We start from the raw sequence: 24,353 nt of genomic DNA, 5'->3' as shown, positions 1-24,353 counted from the left end.
TCTGACAGCGCTATTGCACCTTCGTTTGAACCACATATTGGATTCCTATCTTCTAGGCTAAAACGATATTAGTAGAGTTTGGAATACCTAAAAAGCTTGTTAGTATGATAGATGTTAGTTAGATGCATTATATCCATTGCTCTTTAATTTTGCCTTAGAATATGCTGTTAGGAAGGTAAAATAAACTAAAGAAGGACTAAAATTAAATGGTGTGACTCAGTTGTTAGCATATGCAGATGATGTAGACTTATTAGGGGATGATATAAATACAATTAAGAATAATGCTAAAATATTTTTCAAAACTGCTAAAGGAGTAGGTTTGGAAGTTAACAAAGAGAAAACTAAAACCAAGTGTTAGGTAATAATCAAAATCTAATTATTGATAACAACTGGTTTGAACCAGTTTCCAAACTCAAATACTTAGGAGTAATATTAACATGCGAAAATTATATTAAAGAGGAAATAAAAAGTAGGCTTAATTCAGGAAATGCATGTTACTTCTCTCTTCATAAACTTTTGTCTTCTCGTTTAATAACTAAGAAACTAAAAGTTAAAATATACAAAACAGTAATTTTGCCTGTAGTATTATATGGGTGTGAAACTTGGTCCCTTACATTGAAAGAGGAACATAAATTGAGAGTATTTGAAAATAAGATCCTTAGAATAATGTTTGGACCTAAAAGGGATGAGGAGACAGGTGAGTGGAGAAGGTTACATAATTTAGAACTACATAATTTGTATTCATGTCCAGATATTATTAGAATGATTAAATCAAGAAGACTTAGGTGGGCAGGCCATGTGGCACGAATGGGAGAGGAAAGAGGAGTTTACAGGATTCTTGTTGGGAAACCTGATGGTAAGAGACCAGTAGGAAGACCAAGACGAAGATGGAGGGATAATGTTGAGATGGACATAAAAGAAATTTGGAGGGATGGAAAAGAGTATATAGATCGTGCTCAGGATAGGGACAGATGGAAGTCCTGTGTTGCTGCAGCCATGAACCTTCGATTTTAAGAAGGCTAGAGAGTTAGTTAGTTAGGCTAAACGATCATAACCTACGAACAACCAACCCCCTAGCGCCTCAGCGGAAGCAGCAAGGGACCCAATCCCGTTCACTGTCCACACGACGCACTGCCCCGTCACCTATTTCCGGGACACATCCAGACACTCACTCCTTTTAGCCTTTGGTTCCGGCTGGAGCATCCTGTAATTAACAGCGACTTCCGGGCACGAGGATAATTCTCGCCAAGGGAACAAAACGACTCAACTCTGCTCTTGTTTCCGAACCCAGAACTTTCTCTCCCACCGACGTGAAGGGCTGACCCCTCGGGAGGAAAACGACAGAAAAAGGAAAGGTAGTTAGGAGAGAGAGAAAAAAATGTATCGTGCAATCGAAGGCGGAGGCAGAAGTGTTGCATCTAATCCGCAACATTCTTTATTCCATCGATGGGCGGGGGGAGGGGGAAAGGAAGCACCGCAAAGGTCTTGGGCGGCGAAAGTGACGCGGAGAATGCATTTCCCAGCCGTATAAAAGATTTCCTTAGTCTGGAATTGTATCCAGTTCCCCAACGTCATCTGAAACCGACACCATCATTAGGCTCCCAGACATGAAGGCCCTGGTGAGTAACTTCTATCTTGCAGCAATGCTTGTGGAATAACTTACCCCTGTATAGTAGATATTGTGGACAAACTTTTGTCTTGTTTTCTTGTGCGTCCAAGTAGTAGGGAGTGGCTGTTGCGCTATTTTTTCAAACTTCTGTGTACAAGTATTATGCAGCAGGTACAGCCATTTCTTCTAATCTCTCTAGCCGACCTCCGCGGTGAAGTGGAGCGCGCTATGACGCCAGGGGTCCCCGATTCGAATCCCTACCTGGCATGGGTGTTCTTTGTGAGTGTCCATTCAGGAGTCTCATCACTCAACCTCATCGTTACGATTAGCCAAAAGTGACAGAAAGCGACGCTAAATAACAAATCAAAATCACCACATATCCTCATCGTTGCGATTAGCCAAATGTGAAAAAAGCGACTCTAAATAACAAATCAAATCTCCTAATCTCTCTACATATCAATAATTGTGAAGCAGCCTCTGTCTTCTCTGTATAGCAATAATTGCGCGATACCTACTGTAACGCTCATCTGTCTAGCAATAATTCCGAGAAAACTGCTAAATTTTCTTCTAAAGTTTCTCTGTATAGCAATAACAGCGAGATAACTGGTGTATCTTCTTCTAAAGTTCCTTTGTTGTAGCAATAATTGCGTGAAAACTAATTTATTTTCTTCTAAAATTTGTCTGTATAGCAGTAATTGCGACATAACTGATGTAGTTTCTCAACTTCTCTGCATATATTAACGTAGTTACGTTTGAATAACACCTTCCAGCATATTCCGCTTTGAATTCAGGGCCATGTTATAGTTTATCGCTAGTATTACAGGAGATTCAATGATCGATGTACAAGGGAAAACCGTTTTACTTATTGGCTGCTTAGCTATATGTTTTGCAGAGGCGTTGTCGAGGGGACTTTTTGAGGCGGGTTCAAGAATGGCCAAATATTGTGATTCATCTTTCACTATTTCATTTTCTCCTTAACCTTTCATTTTCTATCATTATACTTTCTCCCTCTTCTCTCCACGTTTCTCTCTTTCTTTTCTCAAGCTTTTCCTTACATTTCTTTCTCTTCTCTCCCCTGCTTTTTCTTTTCTGTCTTTCTTCTTCTCTTGTTTATGTATCCTTTATTTCTTCTTCCCATTTCTCTCATTATCCTTAATCTATTTCCTTATCATTTTCTCTATCTATCTCTTGTTCTTTTCTATCCTTATTTTCTCTCTTTATCGTTTTGTATGATTATTGAGTACAAAAAATGGAACATTTCCCGTTTAGGGTATCTGGGAGGGCGACAAATATTTTACGGTGTCCCATCGGTGGCGACGCTTCTCATGTTTTGAAATACCAAAACGTTCATGTACACTTGCCACTATATTGATATTACAATTTCAATGAAGCTATATAGATTTTCATTTCATTTCTTTCTTAATTCCAGATCCAAAAGTGTATATAATTTCAGAAAGAAAAAAAATACGCGACCATTTTTGGTTCAATTGAACTTTAATGAAACACAGAATAGTTAATATGGATTTTTGTAATTATCTACCTTCAAATGGTTAACAAACAGTATTCTAAAATTTTTTGAGGAAATAGCATGTGATAAATATTGTAAAGTATCTACATATGTTTAAACACTGGGCATAATATTACAATATAACTTATTTCTTGATTTAATAGAAATACATTAATTAATTATGTATGCACAATCTTTAATTTGAGTAATTTCCCGAATATAAACTGTTGCTATGTTGTTCCGTACTGTGGGGACATCTGTTAATGCGCATTTATTTGGAATCCTAGAAAAACGATTCGCTTCACTAGAAATCCACTTGACTGATCTTGGCCATGAAAAACATGTCATGTAACAAGTGAGACGCTGCCCTGATTAATGTTAGAACATTACATATACAATCATGTTCTCTTTATACAGATCTCAAGTTTCAGGTAATTTTGACACACATAAATCTGTAAAACACAGTTGCTAAAAAGCTAAGAGAAAGCATGGCAGTATTAAAACGAACGTAAATATTTCCAGTACGTAATGTTCAAGATAATATCTATAACAGAATATATATTATCACCAAAATTAAACTTAGAACAAACATTATGCAGAAACTTTTTATTATTTTTTTCGCATTTTATGTACTCTGTAAAGCACATGTGAATGTTAAAAGTAAGGATCTTGGAGTGACAAAAGGGGCAACTAGCCCCTTCCTCCGAAACAAGTTAAGGAAGAAGAAAAATATGTGTACCAAGAACGTATTTCAAGTTAGTTTAAAATCATACAAATCAAAATCAATCAGAACAATTAAGTATATTTCGATCTTTAATTGCTTCTTAAGAAGTAATTAAAGTGTCAAGAGTCAAATACCCATGAAAGTTAACGAAGCAGAAAGAAATAATAGTGGTAATCTTGTCACTTCGTTATTCCTCATTTAACCATGGCTATTTGTAGATCCACTTTAATCATTATCTATCGGGCATTTACAACTGTGCGAATTGCTTCTAGTAGCTTCGTAAAAATGTCATAACAATTTTTGTTGTTTATTAAGTTCTGTGGCTTGGGAAATTTTGACAACGAGAGTAAATTTAATCGCAGCTCTGAAACAAGTACCCCTTCCTAACTGTCATTTTCATCCATAGCGCCATCTACTGTTATCTTAGAAACTATTTCAGAACCTTAGAAACAACTGACAACTATTACCGGTATCTAGTTATGTTCATAAATAGGTAAATCCATTGATTCAAAGACAAATTTAGTGATGTTTGCCTTGTCATCGAAGGGTCCCGGGTTCGATACCCGGTAGACACACATTGCACAGTGGCTCGAATCACACTTTGGTAAAACTGTCATATGCGAGAAATCGCTCTAACTCGTTTATTCTCTACTTTTTACCTATTCTGTATTGCGAAAGATTGTTTAACAACGGATTTAGCTTTTTTGTATCTATTGTTGACATACCGAGTAATTATTGTTCGTTCTTTTCTCGCTTCCTGAACACGCAAAATGGCCGACAAATCTTGACCAGCGTTGTGTTTCAAACGGCAAAGCAGTGTTGCAACCTTCTTAACAGAAACATTTCCCACATAGCCCCGAAAAAAATTCCCGCATAGCCCCAAAAACCATTCGGGATAGTATGACCATCCACGAATAGCCCAAAAAACCATTCACGAATAGCCCTAAAAACCATTCACGATAGCCCCACGCACCATCACGGTAAGGTTAGGTTAGGTTGCTTTAGGTTGGTCAATATAGTGAAAAAACTGTGCGTTTGTAAACACTTACCGGGCATTACGTCATCAGATGCTCGCAACACCCGGTTCAAGTACATGGATGGAAATGCAAGCAACAGGTTTCGTGCATCGGACGAACATTATTATAGAAAAATACATGATTTAGCAGCAAAATAGTTTGAAAAATGCGAGAAAACACTTCTACGACCTTCCGAAATTACACAGAAACTCAATTCCGTAAGTACTTCCTCCTGTAAATTTGAAGAAATCCATTTCCCGCATATGACATTTTTACCCACACTTTAAACTGTAGGTCCAGTCCTGATTATCCTTCCTGTGCATAAAGTGGACTTAATACAACAGTTGAAACAAACAATTCAAAGATTATTTTGATAGAATTTTAGTTATGGTACTTGAATTAGTTCGGAAACTACGGAAGCAAAAATATGTCATTAGTTTATTGCAATATAAATTATGGTAATTTGTGAGTTCGTTCAAACTAATATACAATGTGTGATGTTATGTTTGTAAGTTTTAACTATACTGTATTCAAGATCGTGTCTCTACTGATTATAGGTTAGTTGTAACGATGAAGACCAGTGATTGACGAAGTACAATGGATAGAACAAACACAATGCACTGTCAACACAGTGGTTCGGAACCCACTTTAAGCTGTAGGTCCGGTCACGATTAGTCTGAGCTTAAAATAGAGTTAAACGGTTATGCCGGTTTGGGACTCGAACGCAGAATCTTCTTCCGCTATACAAGCTTCTGGTAGGTACACCAGAAGCACAGAGAATATTACAGTTAGTCGACATGGCAGCTGCAACGTGTTTGAGACGCTGTGCCACACAGGGTTGAAATGTTTTGTGTGTATCCCATAAAAAAGTCACTCTCTGTGGATTACCTAAACGCACGGCTGGGCAGAATTGCGCTGGTGCCACATATGGGAAAAGCAAAGCGAGAGAGGGACCAAAGTCGCTGGTTCCCGCGCACAGTGTGGCAACGTCAACCGGGCTGCATATTTACAAACCCTATAGTACTGCAGAACCTCCAGCGATATTTGACTACTGATTGGCTGCCATTCCGGAAGTTGATGCAGCGTTTCTTCAAGTTAACGCTAGATGGCAGGGATCAAATTAACTGTGTAGATTTCAGATATCCATCCAACAAGATAAGAAACCCATTTACACTAAGGTTCATTTTTTAGCAAGATTATTTAAATTAATGTTTTAGAAGACAGAAATCAGAACTCTTCTTGAAGTGAATGATTTTTCTATTTAAAGTCACATCAGTGCAAACATTGTAACTACAAATGGCTATTGAGAAAAATATGTCTATCCAACGTATAGCATTCTAAACATTATATTTTATTATATAAACGTATATTTCTTAACATAATTTCGACAATCTGTTTACAAACTTTATTACTATATAATCACATGGCTTATTTTTCCATACTTTTGCTGTAAATGAAGAAGCAAGGAAGAATGGACACGGAACATAAACACTTCCGGTGCACACAGCCAGTAAGAAAGCGTTATATACCTCTGGTTCTGCAGCACTATAGTGTTTGTAAATACGCAACCGGGCTGCGTTGCCTAGTTCGAGCGTCAGACCGACCTCTCTCAGGGGCCCATTTGTGTTATCCCTGACCTTTCGAGCAAATACTGCGGTTTGTATCACATGGATTACAGAGACCAACTCTACAATTCCTATTCTCTCAAACCTCCAAACACACGGGGTTGTGCTCCGACTTGGCAACAGCGCGAACTCCTGCCACCCGCCTAATTTCATGAACGTGCGTTTAGTCCCTAAACAATGATTACTTGTGGTGAAGGGGGACAGAGAGGGGTGCTGATTACATCACCTTCAGCAGGATTCTATATCCACACACACCATTTGTCTTCATGGCATGGTGAAGTTACAATTTGTTCTGTTTATGTGGTTGTGGTGATATTGCCTTTGGTATTAACAGTTGATCTCTTTTCATTGCAGATTCTAGCAGTTCTTTTGCTCGTGTCTACCTTAGCCTCATGCGAGGAAGGCAAAGATGAGAAGAAACAGGAGAAGCGGGGCCTCTATGGTTTGGGCTATGGTGGTGGATTAGGAGGAGGAATAGGGTTAGGCCATGGGGGTGGTCTTTCCTATGGTGGGCTTGGATTGGGCCACGGGGGGCTGATCGGCGGGGGTGGGCTCTCTCACGGGGGCGGATACGGCCTTGGCTCTTACGGGGGCGGATATGGCCTTGGCTCTTACGGAGGACACGTCGGTCACAAGACGATAACCATCACAAAGCAGATACCCGTACCAGTACCTCATCCAGTACCAGTACCGGTGGAGAGGAAGGTACCCTACCCAGTTCCCCACCCAGTACCATACCCGGTTGACAAGCCATACGCGGTCCCAGTACCAAAACCAGTACCTGTGATAGTCGAGAGGCCAGTGGCCGTTCCGGTCGAGAAGCCATACCCCGTTCTAGTACCCCATCCAGTGGCAGTTCCAGTTCCAAAGCCAGTCGGCGTGCCGATCCCGAAGCCAGTGGCAGTCCCAATTCCTAAGCCGTACCCAGTCGCCGTCCCACACCCAGTTGCAGTCCCCAAGCCAGTTCCGGTTCTCGTTCACGGTCATGGTAGCTACGGAGGCTACGGTCTTGGTGGAGGCCACGGTCTGGGAGGAGGCTACGGTCTGGGAGGAGGCTACGGTCTGGGAGGTCACGGTCTGAGTGGAGGTCAAGGTCTCAGTGGAGGCCATGGTCTGAGTGGAGGCCTAATTGGTGGATACGGAGGTGGATATCATGGTTAAAACAAATGACCTGAGATAAGGTACGTCCTCGCAGTTAACGTGTGTGATTTAGAACCAACATTAATATCAATATACACTCCACTAAGGAAGCTTTCGTACCGAAGCGACACGTGTCTCTTGGAAACCAACGTTCAGAAATAAATGTAACTTATCACATTGAGGTGGCACGACAAGCTGCACGAGTCGCTCGGACTGGGCCATTTTTTGAATTCCATGCATCGTGTCGCTTCGGTCTGTTGCTCGTGCATGCTCTTCTACATACAGGATAGGATCGCTTGTCCCTTTGAGGTGAAACTTCCGTGCCGCCTGTCGTGTGTTGCTTGCCGAAGAAGCGACACACTACACGGGGGTTTCACACCGAAGAGATAAGCGACAATATCCCCATCTAATATGGGGAAATACATTCACAGCGCATGTGCATACAACAGACCGAGGCGACACGGCGCACGGAATTCAGAAAACGACCCAGTCCCAGCGACACACAACGACAAGCAACAAGTGCAACCTTCGGTGCGAAAGGATGAATTCATTACTGAAACTTGGTTTCAAAGTTGCACGTTTTGCTTGTCATTTCACTCTGAAAGCTCCCCGAAGAACATTTGAGGAAGAGACACATATCGCTAGAAAATTAAGCTTCAGAAATTATGCAATCTTTCGTACCGAAGCGTCACGACAATACTTGTCGCTTGCGTGTCAATAGGACTAGACCCTGGTCTATTGGTCGCGCATGCAAAGTGGTTGAAGATGAATTTATAACCATCTTACGCTAACTGGAATTTGAATTTTAGGACCTCTGACATTGTAAGTTGACATTCTGACTACTAAATTAATGGGAAAATAAAGATAAATATTATTATTATTGGCCTTCAGCGACCTATTGCACTATAGAGGTAATTGGTATTTTATTAACATTAATTTGCCTCTCAATAATCAGACAGGAAACAGAAAATTTCAATGCTTCCTGGTGTACGAAAAATGTATTTATAAAAGAAACTATTTCTGTCTTAAAATATTTATGAAGGCTTTGATTATATTAAGACAGCAGAACGTTGTCAATTGTAAGGTAGACGATTTGGTAAGAAAGTGATATTTAGCAATTTCTTTACTACAGTAAAATTTCTAGTAATATTTTTGTTTTCGATAATATGTTTAAAATAGAACATACAACATTGGCACCATCTAGTGATAACTAGTGAAATATTTTCAACCTTCCATGCACGAAATATTCCTAATTTATAAAAATAAATCGAAATATTTGAGCAAGATAAAATAGTCAGTTCTATAAATACACTTAGTTCACATAAAATAAAGCGAACCTACATTTTTTTTTAAACTCAATCGGGAGATACTTAGGGTACAAGACGATTTCTCAAGTTTTAGGGTGGAAATAAGTGAGGAGATGGTTTGCATGTTTCACGTATACGTGAACAATGAAACAGAGAGATGTAAGCATCGGTTTCTTGTTGCAAAATAAGTATTTTAAGTTTCATGATTTAAAATAATGTAATTATTACAAGGAAACTATCAGATAGATGAAAATCTATATGATTAGAGATGCATATTAAGGAAAATCCCAGTAATTTCTGGCGCCTCTCTGTTAATATGAAATTACCTTATGTTTGCTGAATATATATTCTAATTATATTATTCTTTTCGTTTCAGGATCATTCAATTTTAGTATTAAACACCCAAAGTCTAAGAAACCACCATCTTTCACCGTCATTTTGTTATTCACATTAATTAATAACACTATGTTCCTTTTGTAAATGTGATTTTTTCAATTTTTGTACATTTTTTTGTAATAAAATGTTATTTACTCAATTATATTTTTGGGTCATTTTCCTTCTACTTGCTTTCCTTGAATTTATTTGACTTGCTCATAGATGGCGCATCTTACTTTGGTTAACAATAAAAATAAGATGTAATGATATCCTGTGAGAATTATTTTACTTCCAAATATTGGTCACTTGTTAATTTTTCTGGTTTCACTTTCACATTGTGAAAACTAGTTTTTACAAGTGATTTGGTATTCAGGTGCCGAAATTTCAGTGTGTACGTAAGGTTTTCTATACATGAACCTACAACCAGTACAATTTTTTGGGGGTTGAGCAAATTTTCCGGGGGTGACTAGAGATAATAACCCCCAACTACTCCTAAGGAATCTTCACATGTGTATGATTATATCGTTCAAATGTGTAGGCAGTCCCAATTAGCCTTACTGTGAATAAAGTGGACTTAAAAACACTTGATATATTTCCTATCTATTTAAGTGACTTCCAAGATTGTGCTTCATAATGAACTGAAGTATCAGCTTAATAAATATTTTACGTTAAATGTTACGAAATCATTTCTTTCATATTTTGGGTTTGCTCCAAACCAGACTGAATATAGATTTGAAACGACGAACCTGAAAAGACGGTTAAAGAATATGTAAACGACTTGATACTTACTTTAAAAATATACATATAAATAATTTGATGAAATATCTTGAGCAATCTTTTTTGCACACTTTCACAGGTGTCATATCATTCATTTGGAAACTATAATTTAAAATACTTTGACAAGAAATATATTTTACATGTTAACTAATTACACTGGTCGACATGGGTTCTGATGTTTGGAAACTAATTGTGGTTTCTGAAACTACATTTGATGCTGATTTCAGAAGTGACCTTGTTTTTGTTGTATCACCCTCAGTTATTTAGAAATCTTCATTGTTGTATAAATCGTAATTCCTGCCCAGAAATTAGAAGTTAATAATATTCCCGATAGATGGCAGTGCACCTCTTATTATATTATATGATTAACAAAATTGCTGAAGATGCCTAGTAACAATGAATGATTCAATAAATTTGTTTCTAAGTTTTGTTATTCGATACCAACTAATGCAAATAGTACAGTTTTTAATTTATTTACCGTGTATAAGGTTACGTAATCCGCAAACCTTAGTTAAGTGTATTGTAGATATTATATATGTAAATATCAGTAGGGAATGCAAAATATTTGATAAAGTTTTCGTCATTGTCGATAGTTCGTGCTGTGTTGTGTCGAGAGACAATGTCGTCGTCGTCCAGAAAGTGTTTGAACTCGCCCCATGTATTCTGTTACATTTGTGAAAGCTATGTAGTGAAGAGGCAAAGACAACGTATCACCACATTTGTGAGGTCTGCTTACCACGAATATTTTGGTGTTAAAGTCGGTGATCAGGACAAAAACTGGGCCCCGCATGAAGTTTGCAAAACATGTGTGGAAGCTTTGCAATTGTGGAAGTGTGGCAAGAGGAAAGCATTGCCATTTGGAATACCAATGGTATGGCGGGAACCAAAAAATCACATTGATGACTGCTATTTCTGTGCTATAGATATTAGCGGTTTCAGTGCTAAGAACAAGAGCAATGTGAGCTATCCCAACAACATTCAATCGGCCATTAGGCCCGTGCCTCATGTGCCAGATGTACCTGTACCTGTACCACATACGAGTAGTGATAATTGCAGCACTTCAAGTGACACTGAAGTTGAACATGCACACTTTGATTGACAGTGACGATTTCTGTCCTGGTACAAGTACAGGCACTCCACAACCTTTCACACAACATGAACTGAATGATCTCGTAAGATACCTAAATTTACCAAAGGAGAGTGCCCAACTTCTTGGTTCCCGACTGAGTAAGAAAAACCTGTTGTCTCCAGGAACACATTTCTCATGGTACAGGCAACGAGAGACAGAGCTACTCCCATACTTTACTGAAGACGAAAACCTTGTTTATTGTAACAACATAAGGAAAGTCATAGAATTGTATGGTATTTCTTACAATGTAAGTGAATGGAGACTTTTCATTGATGCATCACAGACTAGTCTGAAGGATGTTCTGTTAAATAACTGTAATGTGTTCCCATCAATTCCAGTTGCATATTCTGTGTCGCTTAAGGAAATTTATGAAACTTTGAGGTTCATGCTACTGAAAGTGAAATATGAAGAACATGGTTGGTGTGTCTGTGTAGATTTCAAAGTGATAGCTTTGTTGTTGGGTCTCCAGGCTGGGAACACAAAATTCCCCTGCTTCTTGTGCGAATGGGACAGTCGGGACAGGGAGAATCATTGGAAAGTGAAAACGTGGCCAAGTAGAGAATCTCTCTCTCCAGGGAAGAAGAATGTGACACAAGGGCAATTAATTCAGTCGTCTAAAATACTGCTTCCTCCGTTGCATAGTAAGTTAGGGATAATGAAACAGTTTGTGAAAGCGTTAGAAAAAGACGGCGAATGCTTTAAATACATTGCCAGGAAATTTCCATCCGTCACTGAGGGTAAGCTCAAAGAGGGTATTTTTGTTGGCCCTCAGATATGGAAACTGATGTTGGATGCAGATTTTGAAGAAATAATGACTGCTACGGAAAGGGATGCCTGGGTAAGTTTCAAAATGGTGGTTGCCCATTTTCTGGGCAATGAAAAACGCGTTAACTATGAACATTTTGTGAAAAATCTGCTAACGAATTTATGTAAACTTGGTTGTACAATGAGCCTCAAATTGCATTTCCTTAACTCACATCTAGATTTCTTTCCGAGTAATCTCGGACACTTCAGCGAGGAGCATGGGGAAAGATTTCACAAGGACATAGCAGAGATGGAACAGAGATACCAGGGAGGATGGAATGTTTCCATGATGGCAGATTTTTGTTGGATGTTAAAAAGAGATGTTCCTACTTCGGGTGTCGGGGAAGGCAAAAAGTAAAAAAGAATGAAGTTTGATCCTGAGTCTCAGTAATTCGAAATGCACTATGTTATATCTCTTTCTAGAAATGTGTAAATGAAAATGTACATGAATATAGTATATAATATAGATTTTACAATCTCAATATATGTCCCACTGATTACTATATTTGCAAAAATTATTTATTCTATGTGTCTGTAATATGATTATATAAACCCCAAATGATCCCAATAATACCATAATAGACCCCTATATGCTATTCAGTTTTCACGATTTGTGAAAAATTGTGACGTGATGGAGCAAAACGGTTTTCAAATTTGAATTCAGCATGAAAAATCCTTTCAGAGTCACCTATTCATTTCAAAACATCGTTCAACTTTTGAAAAAATGTCGACCAGTGTTATTAACAAGATAAAAAAGTTTAGTTATAAACTATGTATCCTGATTGTCTTAATATAATCTATGTACCGCCATCTCTGAACTATTAAAATCATCATTCAGCAGAGTATACAAACATTGAATATGTGACCAGTTTTTCAGAAGATACTGAAAATTGATATATTTCTACTTTTAGAAAACATTTGCTATGATACAGAATGTAATTAGAAGCTAAATAAATTTAAGCAAAATATTTACGAAGAACGGGGACAAGAAATAAAATGTATCTTGCTGAATCAAATAGGAATATAATAGTTTTAAAAATTAGAAATATTAAGTTAAACGTGGTATTTTCTGGCATTCTTTGTATTTCACTTTTCCGTGAGATAACTGTACATTATACTTTCCCTAGTGCTAAACAAAGACGATGACAATGAAAGAATGGTGTTCTATTGTAGAAATTGTAGACCCGAAGGGAATAGATACAATTAGCATATATACAGGGTGTTTCCGTGACCATGTTACAAACTTTCAGGGATGAAGGAAGGACACAAAAGCATCAATATGAGATAAGAAACCCCTTTCCAGAAACGCCTCATTCAGAAGTTACAAGACGTTATATTCTGTTTCACAGCTACGACAAGTCTAATTGCCAGGGAAATGATTTATAAGTAAATACATATATTTATGTTTGAAGCTGAAATCAGTTATATTTTGTATTATTTTTGCAAATTGTGGCCTGTAGACTCGAAAACTTCACTTTTTATTTTCCATATTTGTACATATATTATGTTTTGGCTCATATTTTACATATTTTAGTTATTTTTGGATATTTTTTCTATATTTCAGAACATTTCGCAACATATACTCCATATTCGCGCAGTAACTACATGTCCCCGTGTGACCAAAAGAGTTGGGTGATCTTATTGCGAATAACTGACGCATTTGAAATACACTCCCATTACTGCTTGAGATGTTGAACGCAGTTTTACTCAATATAAATCCATCTTATAAAATACAACAGAAGGAATTTCACGTTCGAACATTAAACAACAAAATTTTGTTATTCATTAATTTGGAAACAGAAAATTAAAACACATTTTGTGTATTTTTACAATTAATGTCAGTGTAAGCGTTCTGTATTTTATTAGCTCGTGTAGCGTTTTATATTATTGAAAAGGTCATTTTATGCAATTTAAAGTCCATTTTTTGGTGAAAATAACTAAATATGTATTTAGCATATTTTTACTACATATAAGTCCGTTCCATGGTAACCTTCATAGATGGCAATTGAACATAATAAAAATTTACTAAATATGGCTTAAAAGTAAACAAAATACACTATAAAAGTTCAATAAACTGAAGAATAAGAAAATACAACGCGCTTTTTCGCAGAACATGTGTGATTATTCTCCACCCACTGCAAGAACGAACGTAAATTGACCAATATGTTCAACACCAAAACTCAGGCGTAGACAGAGAATTCGGACACTACCATTGTCCGTCCGAAACGCTATAAGAAAGAAAGATAAAGCTTAACAATGTTTACTGTTGTACTGTACATTTGTTAGTAGATTTAGAATATAAATTGTTACCCGAGGCGAGGGGAGGGCATTAAGTGGATGTTCCCTAGTCCAAATGCAATTCTTTTAGTAATACAATCATGATACGTATTCCACATCGACTGAGAAAATACAATTCTTTCAAAGTTCCTTCTTGAAATAATTCTTTAAAGCGATATACTATTTTCCGTAATTTTGTACATTATAGCATAATCGCAACGATGAGGATGAATACAGAATTGAAGGAAGATTTATCGAACGTCCGTGCCTTACCCTGGATTCGAACCTGACACCAAAGCAACAATTTCAACTTCGATAGCCTAATGGTAATGACATAGTCTTACTAGAAAGGTATCGTTTTTATTTTCATATTTTTGTTATTTAACGTCGCTTTTCTGTCACTTTCGGCTAATCGCGACCATGAGGATGAGTGTTCTTAAGATGATATTGATGACTGAACACGCACAAAGAACCTTATCTGGGCCTGAACTCAAACCCGAGAACTTCGGTGACCACTTATGGTCGGTTCGACAGATCTTGTGTTCGATTTCTTGTTGAGGTAAGTGATTATTATCCTACTATGCATAACGTAAGTATAAAAAAAACCTTGCTTTTTCGTTTTAAAAATACTGTCAGGGTATTTCTGTGTTTATTTGAAGTAATGTGCAAGAGGAAATTTAAAAAAGTAAAGTTTGAAAGACATTCTGGTCATTTTCATTGTGTCTCGGAAATTATAAAACAATTATATGAACTCAATGCAGTCCTTATGCACCAAAAGGGGATTATAGGGGCTATAACCCCCACTTGGATTAATTTTCATGAGTTGATTTGATTTGATTTCCTTTATTATTTTAATTCGCGTTTCGTGCCACTTTTGGCTAATTTGCGAAGATGGGGATGAGTGATGATATGATGAAATTGATGAATGAACACTCACAAGCCTCCATGCCCAGGCCATGATGTAACTTGTATGTTTATGTTATGTATTTTGTCTACATCTTTTTTTTTAATTTATTTTTTATTCATTTTATTTTATTTTTATGTTGTTGTCTTTTCACAATTTTTGTATCATTTTATTCATACATTTATTACAATTACTTTATCAATAGATTTTGTAACTAAATCATACAGTTTATTGTACACTGTATTAATACTGTAATAACATATGTGTAAGAAATGTAAATTTAAATGTAATCGATGGCACGGGTTAGGTGGCAGAACAGCCTCAGCCTGAACCTCGCCCACGTAAATAAAGAATTTGAATTTGAATCCGGAACCCCTGGCGTCGTCGCGATGTGCTAACCACTCTATTTTTTTTCTATAAGAGGAATACCCGTAAGCGGTAGTATCCCCAGTTTTTCACCATTTCTCAATTTTCAGTTTTTATCATTTGGACAAACACAAATACCCATGCCTTACCCGGGACTCGAACCCGAAACCCTGGCGTCGTAGAGCGCTGTGCTAACCACTCCGCCACCATACTCGGTACAGGTGGAGAGACATAGTGATTCGGACCCATCTTGAACTGTACGTCTAGTCCCGATTAGCCTATCTGTGCACAAAGTTGACTTGAAACAAAAATTGATCTTGTTTTTTTTCCTATGCTTTTTTTAGCTGCCTGACACCTGACCCAATTAAAAACGTTCTGGATGCGCCAATGAAGTAGCCATTCCTGTTTCAGAGAAATCATTCCAACTATAGACTCGTGGCAAAACTTAATCAAACTTAATCGGATTGGAAAATGCATCCTTTTTAAACCGCTGTCGGTGCAACACAAGAGTGAGAGTAAATACAGATGGCCTTCTGGAAGTTCCTGGAACTGACGTAAGCACAACAATGGCGCTAGTGTCGCTGCTTCTGAGGTGTTTGACCCAACTGGGGAGTCTTCCGCAGCAGCTACGACAGGTGAATGGTGAGCAAGAGGGAAACATTTGGCTAGTAGCAAGACACGTGAGCCTATCTGAGAGAGTTTTTTTGCAGCGTTTATGTAATGGCCTTGAGGGAGGGAAGGAAAACGGAACAATTTTTTACCGTTTGTTGAAAGGAAGTCATGATACGTGGGCGTCCGATGTAACGGTACACTTAAGTGAAGGGTATTCGATCTTATTTTCTTTAATTTCTCGAACGGGTTTGGCAATCGGAATTCATCTTAACCTAATTTATCCTGTCTTTATAGTTAACTTCCGTCTGTCTGTACCTCTGGCGTACCTGGGGAGGGTCATGAGACGTCTGAAACTATCCAATAAATCATCGATTAACAACAGAGTAAATTGTGATGGTTTCTCTTTGATGCCAAAATAGTCCGTAACCCCCAAGGTTTTCTAAATTTAATCATTTTGAAAAATCATATCTCTGAATCGTCCAGGTTTTCCAGGCACCAGATTTCCATAACCTTTTCACGTAAAGGTTGGTTTCCATGATTTTTCCATGACTTATCACGTAAAGGTTGATTTCCATTATTTTTCCATTACCTTTTCTTCACTTAAGGCTTCATTTCCCTGACTTTCATGTAAAAGTTGATTTCCCTAATTTCTCCATGGCATTTTGTTTTCACTTAAGAGTTGAATTCCATGACCTTTCACCTAAAAGCTGATTTCCCTGACTTTTCCATGATTTTTAAAGAGATTATGATGTTTTCACGTAAAGGTTGGTTTCATTTTTTTTTTCACTTAAGGCTTCATTTCCCTGACTTTTCACGTAAAGGTTGGTTTCCCTGATTTTTTCGTTACCTTTCTTTGCACTTACAGGATGATTGTCCAGTATTTCCTATTGGGTTCCGCTGCAGGAAGGGAACCTTTTTCTAAATTTGGTCCAAGTTGCGTATTGTTTCATTGAAAAAATGTTGCTGGACCGGATTTAAAATGATCCGGAAGAAGGTTTCCTGGACCGAATTCAAATACTTTACGCATAAAAAGATTTTTTACGGTCCAGAACCCATTTCCTGGACCTTCAACAACCTTGATTAAAACACTCTCCCCATCTCCCAACATGTATGATAAATGACTGGGAAAGTTAAAACTTTGTCTAACGAAACTAAAATCGTCATAATCGACACTTACGTGCCGAACAGTTAAAATACATTACAGACACTGCACAGCGGAGGGTCCAGCCATTGCACCAAATGTCGAAATGCAGACGGCTGTGTCCGATTCGAAGTCGAATTAAAATTACTTTTTCTCGACGGGAGGGATGGTACGCGAATTGTGAATGCGGTTTCATTTCTTGCTCTCTGATTGGCTGTTGGAAGGTTACGGTGCTGTGATTGTGAGAATGTCTTATTTCCTATTTTTTAGCGCAAATGTGCTGCTTTCTAGTCTAATCTAACCTAATGTACAGCGCAAACAAGATATTTTCACAATCACAGCACCGTAACTTTCCAACAGCCAATCGGAGAGCAAGAAATGAAACTGCATTCACAAGTTGACTGGAAATGTGAAGTAATTGCTTAACGCACCAGGTTTGGAGAAAATTACAGGTCCGTCATGTGACAAAAATAAATTTTTTGACGTGAATATGAGAGGAGAGCAGCTTTAGCATAAGTATAAATAAACGCAATTGAGAATGGATGAAGTCCATTTAACATTGCATTGTATTAAATAAACATTGTGACTAACATGTAGAGAAATGTTACATGCGTGATATCTAATTCTAAACTACATCCGTCTTCATGAATCGGAAATTGATTTACTATTATATTTCTACAATTTTACGATGGTTATAATAATAATAATAACTATATACATTATTATGAGAATGAAAATAATTTCATCCATATTTTATTCGTTCTTTTAGAAAATTATCTAATTGAAATTTCAGTGTACAGATCTTATATATTCCATAGTTTAGTATATTTCACGATAATATTTGACCGCAAGCGAACTATGTATCATAAAAGAATTTCACGTATGCACAGTGCTGCCACCAAACGATTTCAATTTGTTGTGTGCGAATTTTCATTTATCTTTTAAGGGTTCAAATTTAAGCCACCGTCTTGGTTTTCTACCACCTGTGACCTTGAAGAGTATTGCAATTGGGGGCAATGTGACCACCTTAACGCAAAATTGCTAATAATTAAGAAATTTATTGAAATAAAAGTAAGTTTCATATTGCAAAATGAGGATCAGTCTTTGCACTGTATATGGTAGTATGCATGACTAAAAATATTTTTCTGTAAAGGATTAACAAATGTACAAACAAAAGTCTGCAAGACCCATATTACCCCCTCTGGCGGGGAATACGGGCAATTATGTTTGATGGATACATTTAAAGACATAAACACGTAACCATTAGTCATGTGATAGTGTTGAATCAATATATATCACAAACAATCGCGTCCGCGGGGGGGACAATTGGGGCAGTAGCCCCCGCATTTTGACTAACGCATTTTATTCGTTAGCCTGGTTGTGATGCACGTATGTGGTCGCGAAATAAATTGGTCACACATTGGTTGATATGCTATATTTTACTTTTGGCTAATTTGCGAAGATGAGGATGAGTGATGATGTGATGAAATTGATGAATGGACACTCACAAACATCCATGCCCAGGGCGAGATTCGAACCCGGGACCCCTGTTAACCACTCCGCCACGGAGGCCGATTGTCACACGTTGGAAATGAATAAAATATGTGTAGTTGTTTTGAATCTGCTGTACGAAATTATGTTTATAAGTAAATTAGTCTGATCCACAGAGAAAGAAATTGAATGGGGAGGGGAACAGAGAACTTTTGTGCCACCGAAGCTGGAATCCTTCGAATAGACTGATTTTCGATGTGTCCGTACACATACTACAGAGCATTCCCTGACATTCGCTACGAGACTCGGCGGCAAGCGGCCCGGCATCAGCGCTTGTCTTTCCCGGTGAACGGGTCCACGACAGTCGGTAGAGTCGGCTATTAAAATTACAGTTTTCATATTGTGCACTAACCTTGACTACAGAAGGTGTTGAACAGTATGTCCCTCTGCTGCAACGCAGTTCTGGCATCTCCCAAGGAAATTGGCATTTACACGTGCAAGTTCGTCTACTGTAATTCTCCCGATTTCTCGTACAGTACTCTCTTTTAACTCACGGATGGTGTGCGGACTGTCTTTGTATACTTTATTTCACCATTTTTCTTTACACTTTTATTCAGAACTGACCCTGTTACTTTAAACTTTTTTTATGAGGTTTAATATAGTGGTTTTATGTGGAACGGGAACACCAGGAAATTTCGTTGCAAAACGTCGTCGCACTTCTCCACAATACCTCTTTCCGAAGTAACACTCGACAAGATAAATCCTTTGTTGTAATGTAAACTTTTGTGGTGCCATATTAAGCCACAATTTTCAACACGCGGACACGACACAACTTCCGAGGGAGGATTATACTGGCGTCAGTCTGCAACGTCAACAGAAAGGGAAAGAGAGCGAAGGCAGGGAGAGCGAAAAACACAGACTGTAGCATGCGACTGTCGCGGACCCGTTCACCGGGAAAGACAAGCGCTGATGCCGGCCCGCTTGCCGCCGAGTCTCGTAGCGAATGTCAGGGAATGGTCTGTATGTACGCCCCTGTTTAGAAGTACCCATCAATACAATGAAACACTGAGACTAAATGGGGTTGTTCTTTCTCCGACTCAACTTTCATCGAGGCTTTTCTCCTCACCCCCTTTTTAATCAGAGAGTCTGCGCACCCCTAAGATCATAAACATATCCTGTAGTCCTCAAATTTCATCGTCCTTACAAGTAGGGCAGATGAAATGCAATTCTCCCTGCATACGAACACAATGATTAGGATACCGCAAGGAACAAAGGTGACAACAGCAGTGACGACTCGTGACTTTTTCGGAGCGTAGGAAGAAATTATGGTAAACCAAGGAAGGTTTGAAAAATGCGTTCAATTACATTCACACCTATCGCTTGTACTATCCTTTGCATTTAGAATATTAGCTGCAGGCCTATGCTCAAGGTAGGGCAAGGGACCCTTGCTCCTCACTTTGAACATTTAAACGTTAACCTATAAAAACGGACGAAAATAACATAAACGATACTTCAGATTTTTCAAGAATTTCGATTTTCTTCTCCCTCCCTGTCGTCGAGTGCTGCTTAAACTTCGAAATTATGCTAAATGTTTCTAAATTGTGCTAGGATTTATTATTAATAACTTTTTCCGGATAATTGTAATTCTGCATCTACTTTTCTAGAGTTTTAACTTGCGTAACAGTTAGGTAATAGTATAAATTTTCCCCCAAAATTGTTTAAATTTGTGCAACAAACAACATGGGTTCAACATAGAACTTAAAAAGGTTTGAGAAAATTGTTTACCTTCAAATTTCCACCGATTTCCTACCACAAAATCTCCTGACAAACTAAATCGGGCAGCAATGAAAAAAATATAGAAGATGGATCGTGGCATGGTTGTAAAAAAGCTTGACGCTGGTGAAGTAGAAATAAGATTTGGACATATTATTATTTTTATTTCCTGAAAATATATTCCATTGAATACGAGCTTTCCTCTCCCAGGGACTGGCGTTTGCAGATTTCTACCACTATGTCAAAAGCAGGATGCTAAGTTCCAACAAATATGAAACTGTGCTTGGTTTAGTACCATTTTGCTGGGATTGGCAACGCTGATTGAGGAACGACTTGCTGGTTCCTCAGTCCTCGCCGATCTTTGCAACCTCGCCGCCCCTCCATTCACTGCCCCTTCCGCCCCTCACCCATCTGTCTGTAGGATGACCGCCGTGGTTCCTCAGCGAGCGGCAGAAAGCCTGTGGCCATCGTTTTTCGGCTGATGCTGGTGTGTGCGAAAGCAGTCAACTCTTGACACAGGATTTCATCAAGGGGGGATGTGTTATTTCGAAAACTTTCTACAAATTTACCTTACCATTGTTTTATTATACTTTAATTAATTAATTAATAATACTTATAATTAATTAATTAGATCTACATAAATATATTTATGAAAGCAATATAACAAAATTACATTTTTTTTGTTTCTTTCTTACGAAATAATTGTCTAGTTAACGGTTATTTGTATATGATAGGTGAGACATTTCAAGTGTGAAGAAAATCCATAACAACAAGCAAATATATTAAATTTATTGAAATAATCAAAATTCAAGGAGCCGCGGTGGTCTAGTCTGACAACCTCGTGGGAGATCCGGGTTCGATTCCCGGAATTGGTTGGAATTTATCCAGCCTTGTCTCCGCACCCAGCCTAATATCAATGGGTACCTGAGATCAATCCTGGGGGATCACATCACCTGCAAAGTGGCCGAGATTGAGAATGTGTGGGGCCCACCGCACCACTACGTGTGCCTTCATGGCACGGTGCTATATGCACGGGGAAATTTACATTACCTTTACCTATGGAACTCACCCAGGATGATGATGAAGCGCGAGAATACATGTTGCTAAATTCCACTGAGCCTATGTTTTCGTTCAAAAGTAAGTTTATAGATATTCCAACACATTTATCACTTCTAGGTGATTCACAAAGCACTCCTTCACCATTATTTAATGAAGTAGGTTTAGACTCAGCATCACTTGAGAGTTCACAAGGGGATGTCAAATCAGTACCGGGAAGAACGTTTGCAATAAGGTAGGCACACTGCGACGAAGCAAGGAATTTTCGCAATTCTCGCGAGAGTCGCTGCGCGACGTTTTGCAAAACAATTGCAAAATTGAACTTTGCGGCCGCTTAGATTGTGTTTGGAATGTTATGATTTTCTCCATGCTGCATGGAGAAAATAATAATTTAAATTATTATTATTATTATTATTACTGTCGCAGATCTTTGACTATAATATATTAGCCATTTTTTATTTTATTATTTTCCATAATATTTCAAAAGCTCAAGGGGGGGGGGGTTTAAACCCGGTAACCCCCCTTGCGTACGCCACTGCTTGACAGTAGCTAATCTAGTCAATTGTACGTACTACATTGCGCTCATAATTTTATAACGCATTAAACTCCTAAAAAGTAGAGAACTCGAAATAAGTAAAAATGAACTATAGGAAGTTCCTCACTTCCTACATGGAGGAATCGCCCCTGGACAACAAATCCACTCCTCACCACGATACCAACGTTTGCATACAGGGCACTGACTGTCGTCGTTAGGCGCATCAGTTAATGGAATACTATGTGAATTTGTTATGGGTCGTGAAGGATTATGAGTAATACACTTCTTTTTGGGCAATTTCTGAGCATTCAAAAATATTATATGGCTTAGAAGCTTATCTTTCTGAAGTGCCCATATTACACCGATTTGCTATTCTCAATTTCCTCCGATTTGCAACCTTTTGTGTAAGTTTTGTGTAAGATGCAGATCGTAGTGTGTAAACCATTGTTCTAGCTTTGTTGTTACTACACACACGAATCATTTTCTGAAGTAATATCCTGCTCAGATATTATCTCCTAGTAGTCAACAATAACATCAGCTGTATTTTTTAGTAGAATTTCGAGCAGTACTTCCTTTTCAACGGCTCCAGAACGCTTATATTCACCAGCTCAGATGAATACGCAGTTACAAGTGACAATCAAGACTCCACCAATGTTGCCAACCTACAGTTGATAGTCTTCACCGCACACAGCTTACGCTGTGACGCAATAACATTAATTGCGCCCATTTTACACCTAGTTCCCCTAACTATTTCATCAGATTGGTTACAGAATTGTTACATGTCAAACGAGTTCCAACCTGTCTAAAATTCTATAATATACGAATCGAGAGGCTAAAAAGAGAAGAAAAGGGATTTTTATCTCGATACCTTTATCTTACATAGTAGTGGGGTTTGCTATAATATAAACCCGAGAAAGTATGAACCCCCCTCAGGCAGATTTGCCTACACTTAAAACTAGCTCAACATGCCCATATGAGTTTTTTGCTCAAGTGTGGAACTCTGTCTAATCCAAGATTTTTGTAAAAATGCCCTCGGGAATTTCCTGTAAAAGTATGACCCCCCTCAGATTGATTTGCCTACACTTATAAAAGGCACTTCTGTGAGATTGTTGTCCATAATCCTGTCAAAAATATGCCCCTCTTGATATTTTTTTTGGCCACACTTAAAACTAAGCCACTCTTACCCACATACACACCCACACACACCCACACCCACCCACACCCACCCACATACACACCCACACCCACACACACACACACACACATATTTACTTCCGGTCCACTTCCGGTCTATTTCCGGTCTATTTTCGGCCATTTCTACCCATTTCTGCCCACTTCCGGTCCACTTCCGGTCCACTTCCAGTCTATTTTCGGCCATTTCTACCCATTTCTGCCCACTTCCGGTCCACTTCCGGTCTATTTTCGGCCTATTTCTGGTTTATTTATATTGCATCATGTTTTGCAACAAATTATTATGCAATAAATTATTGGGCATGTGTTGTTTTCTGATTAATTGGTTATGACATAATATGATGATGTGGTGTTTTCTGATTGGTTTAAATAAGCAAGGTTTCTATTGGCTCTATAAATCTATATAAGCCAGAGCACAGTGCAGATTCCTCACCTTTGCTGGATCGGCAGAGGAACCCACATCGCGGGGGATAGAACCTGAACAGGCTCCACCAAAGTATAGGAGACTTAGAAGCATATAATTTGGCGGAAAACCCAAGTAAGGTCATAGAAACAATATACACTGATGCAATAAAAGCCAATTTTTGGCAGGGGGGGCCAAAGTGGTTCCTAAATACAAATTAATTAATATCTCAAGAACTAATTGACATAGAGCTATGCAGTTTTTTTGTCTGCACTGAACCCAACTGATATTTTTTATTAAGCATAGAATTTTGATTTGAATCCCAAGAAATTTTATATAATAAACCAACAACAAAAATACCAAGGCCAAAAATATTAACACACATACACACCCACACCCACCCACACATATTTACTTCCGGTCCACTTGTGGCCTATTTCTGGTTTATTTATATTGCATCATGTTTTGCAACAAATTATTACCCAATATTATGCAATAAATTATTAGACATGTGTTGTTTTCTGATTGGTTGCTTATGACATAATGTGATGATGTGTTTTATTCTGATTGGCTTATTGTTTCAGATGTTTT

The 24,353-nt window shown here is 38.1% G+C and overlaps 1 protein-coding gene across 1 annotated transcript; it reads left to right on the top strand.

Annotated features, from left to right (window-relative positions):
* The first annotated feature begins 1,529 nt into the window (after positions 1 to 1,529).
* On the top strand, positions 1,530 to 9,466 carry LOC145980958 (uncharacterized). The gene is made up of 3 exons (XM_083114046.1): positions 1,530 to 1,619; positions 6,836 to 7,662; positions 9,305 to 9,466. The coding sequence occupies exons 1-2, from the start codon at positions 1,608 to 1,610 to the stop codon at positions 7,640 to 7,642; spliced, it is 819 nt and encodes a 272-aa protein (XP_082970172.1). The 5' UTR covers positions 1,530 to 1,607; the 3' UTR covers positions 7,643 to 7,662; positions 9,305 to 9,466.
* The last annotated feature ends 14,887 nt before the right edge of the window (positions 9,467 to 24,353 follow it).

Source organism: Lepisma saccharinum, chromosome 28 (assembly GCF_977018435.1).
Source record: "Lepisma saccharinum chromosome 28, izLepSacc3.1, whole genome shotgun sequence".
Taxonomy (NCBI): domain Eukaryota; kingdom Metazoa; phylum Arthropoda; class Insecta; order Zygentoma; family Lepismatidae; genus Lepisma; species Lepisma saccharinum.
The sequence above is the reverse complement of the archived record's forward strand: the minus strand, read 5'-3'. Positions and strand labels throughout refer to the sequence as shown.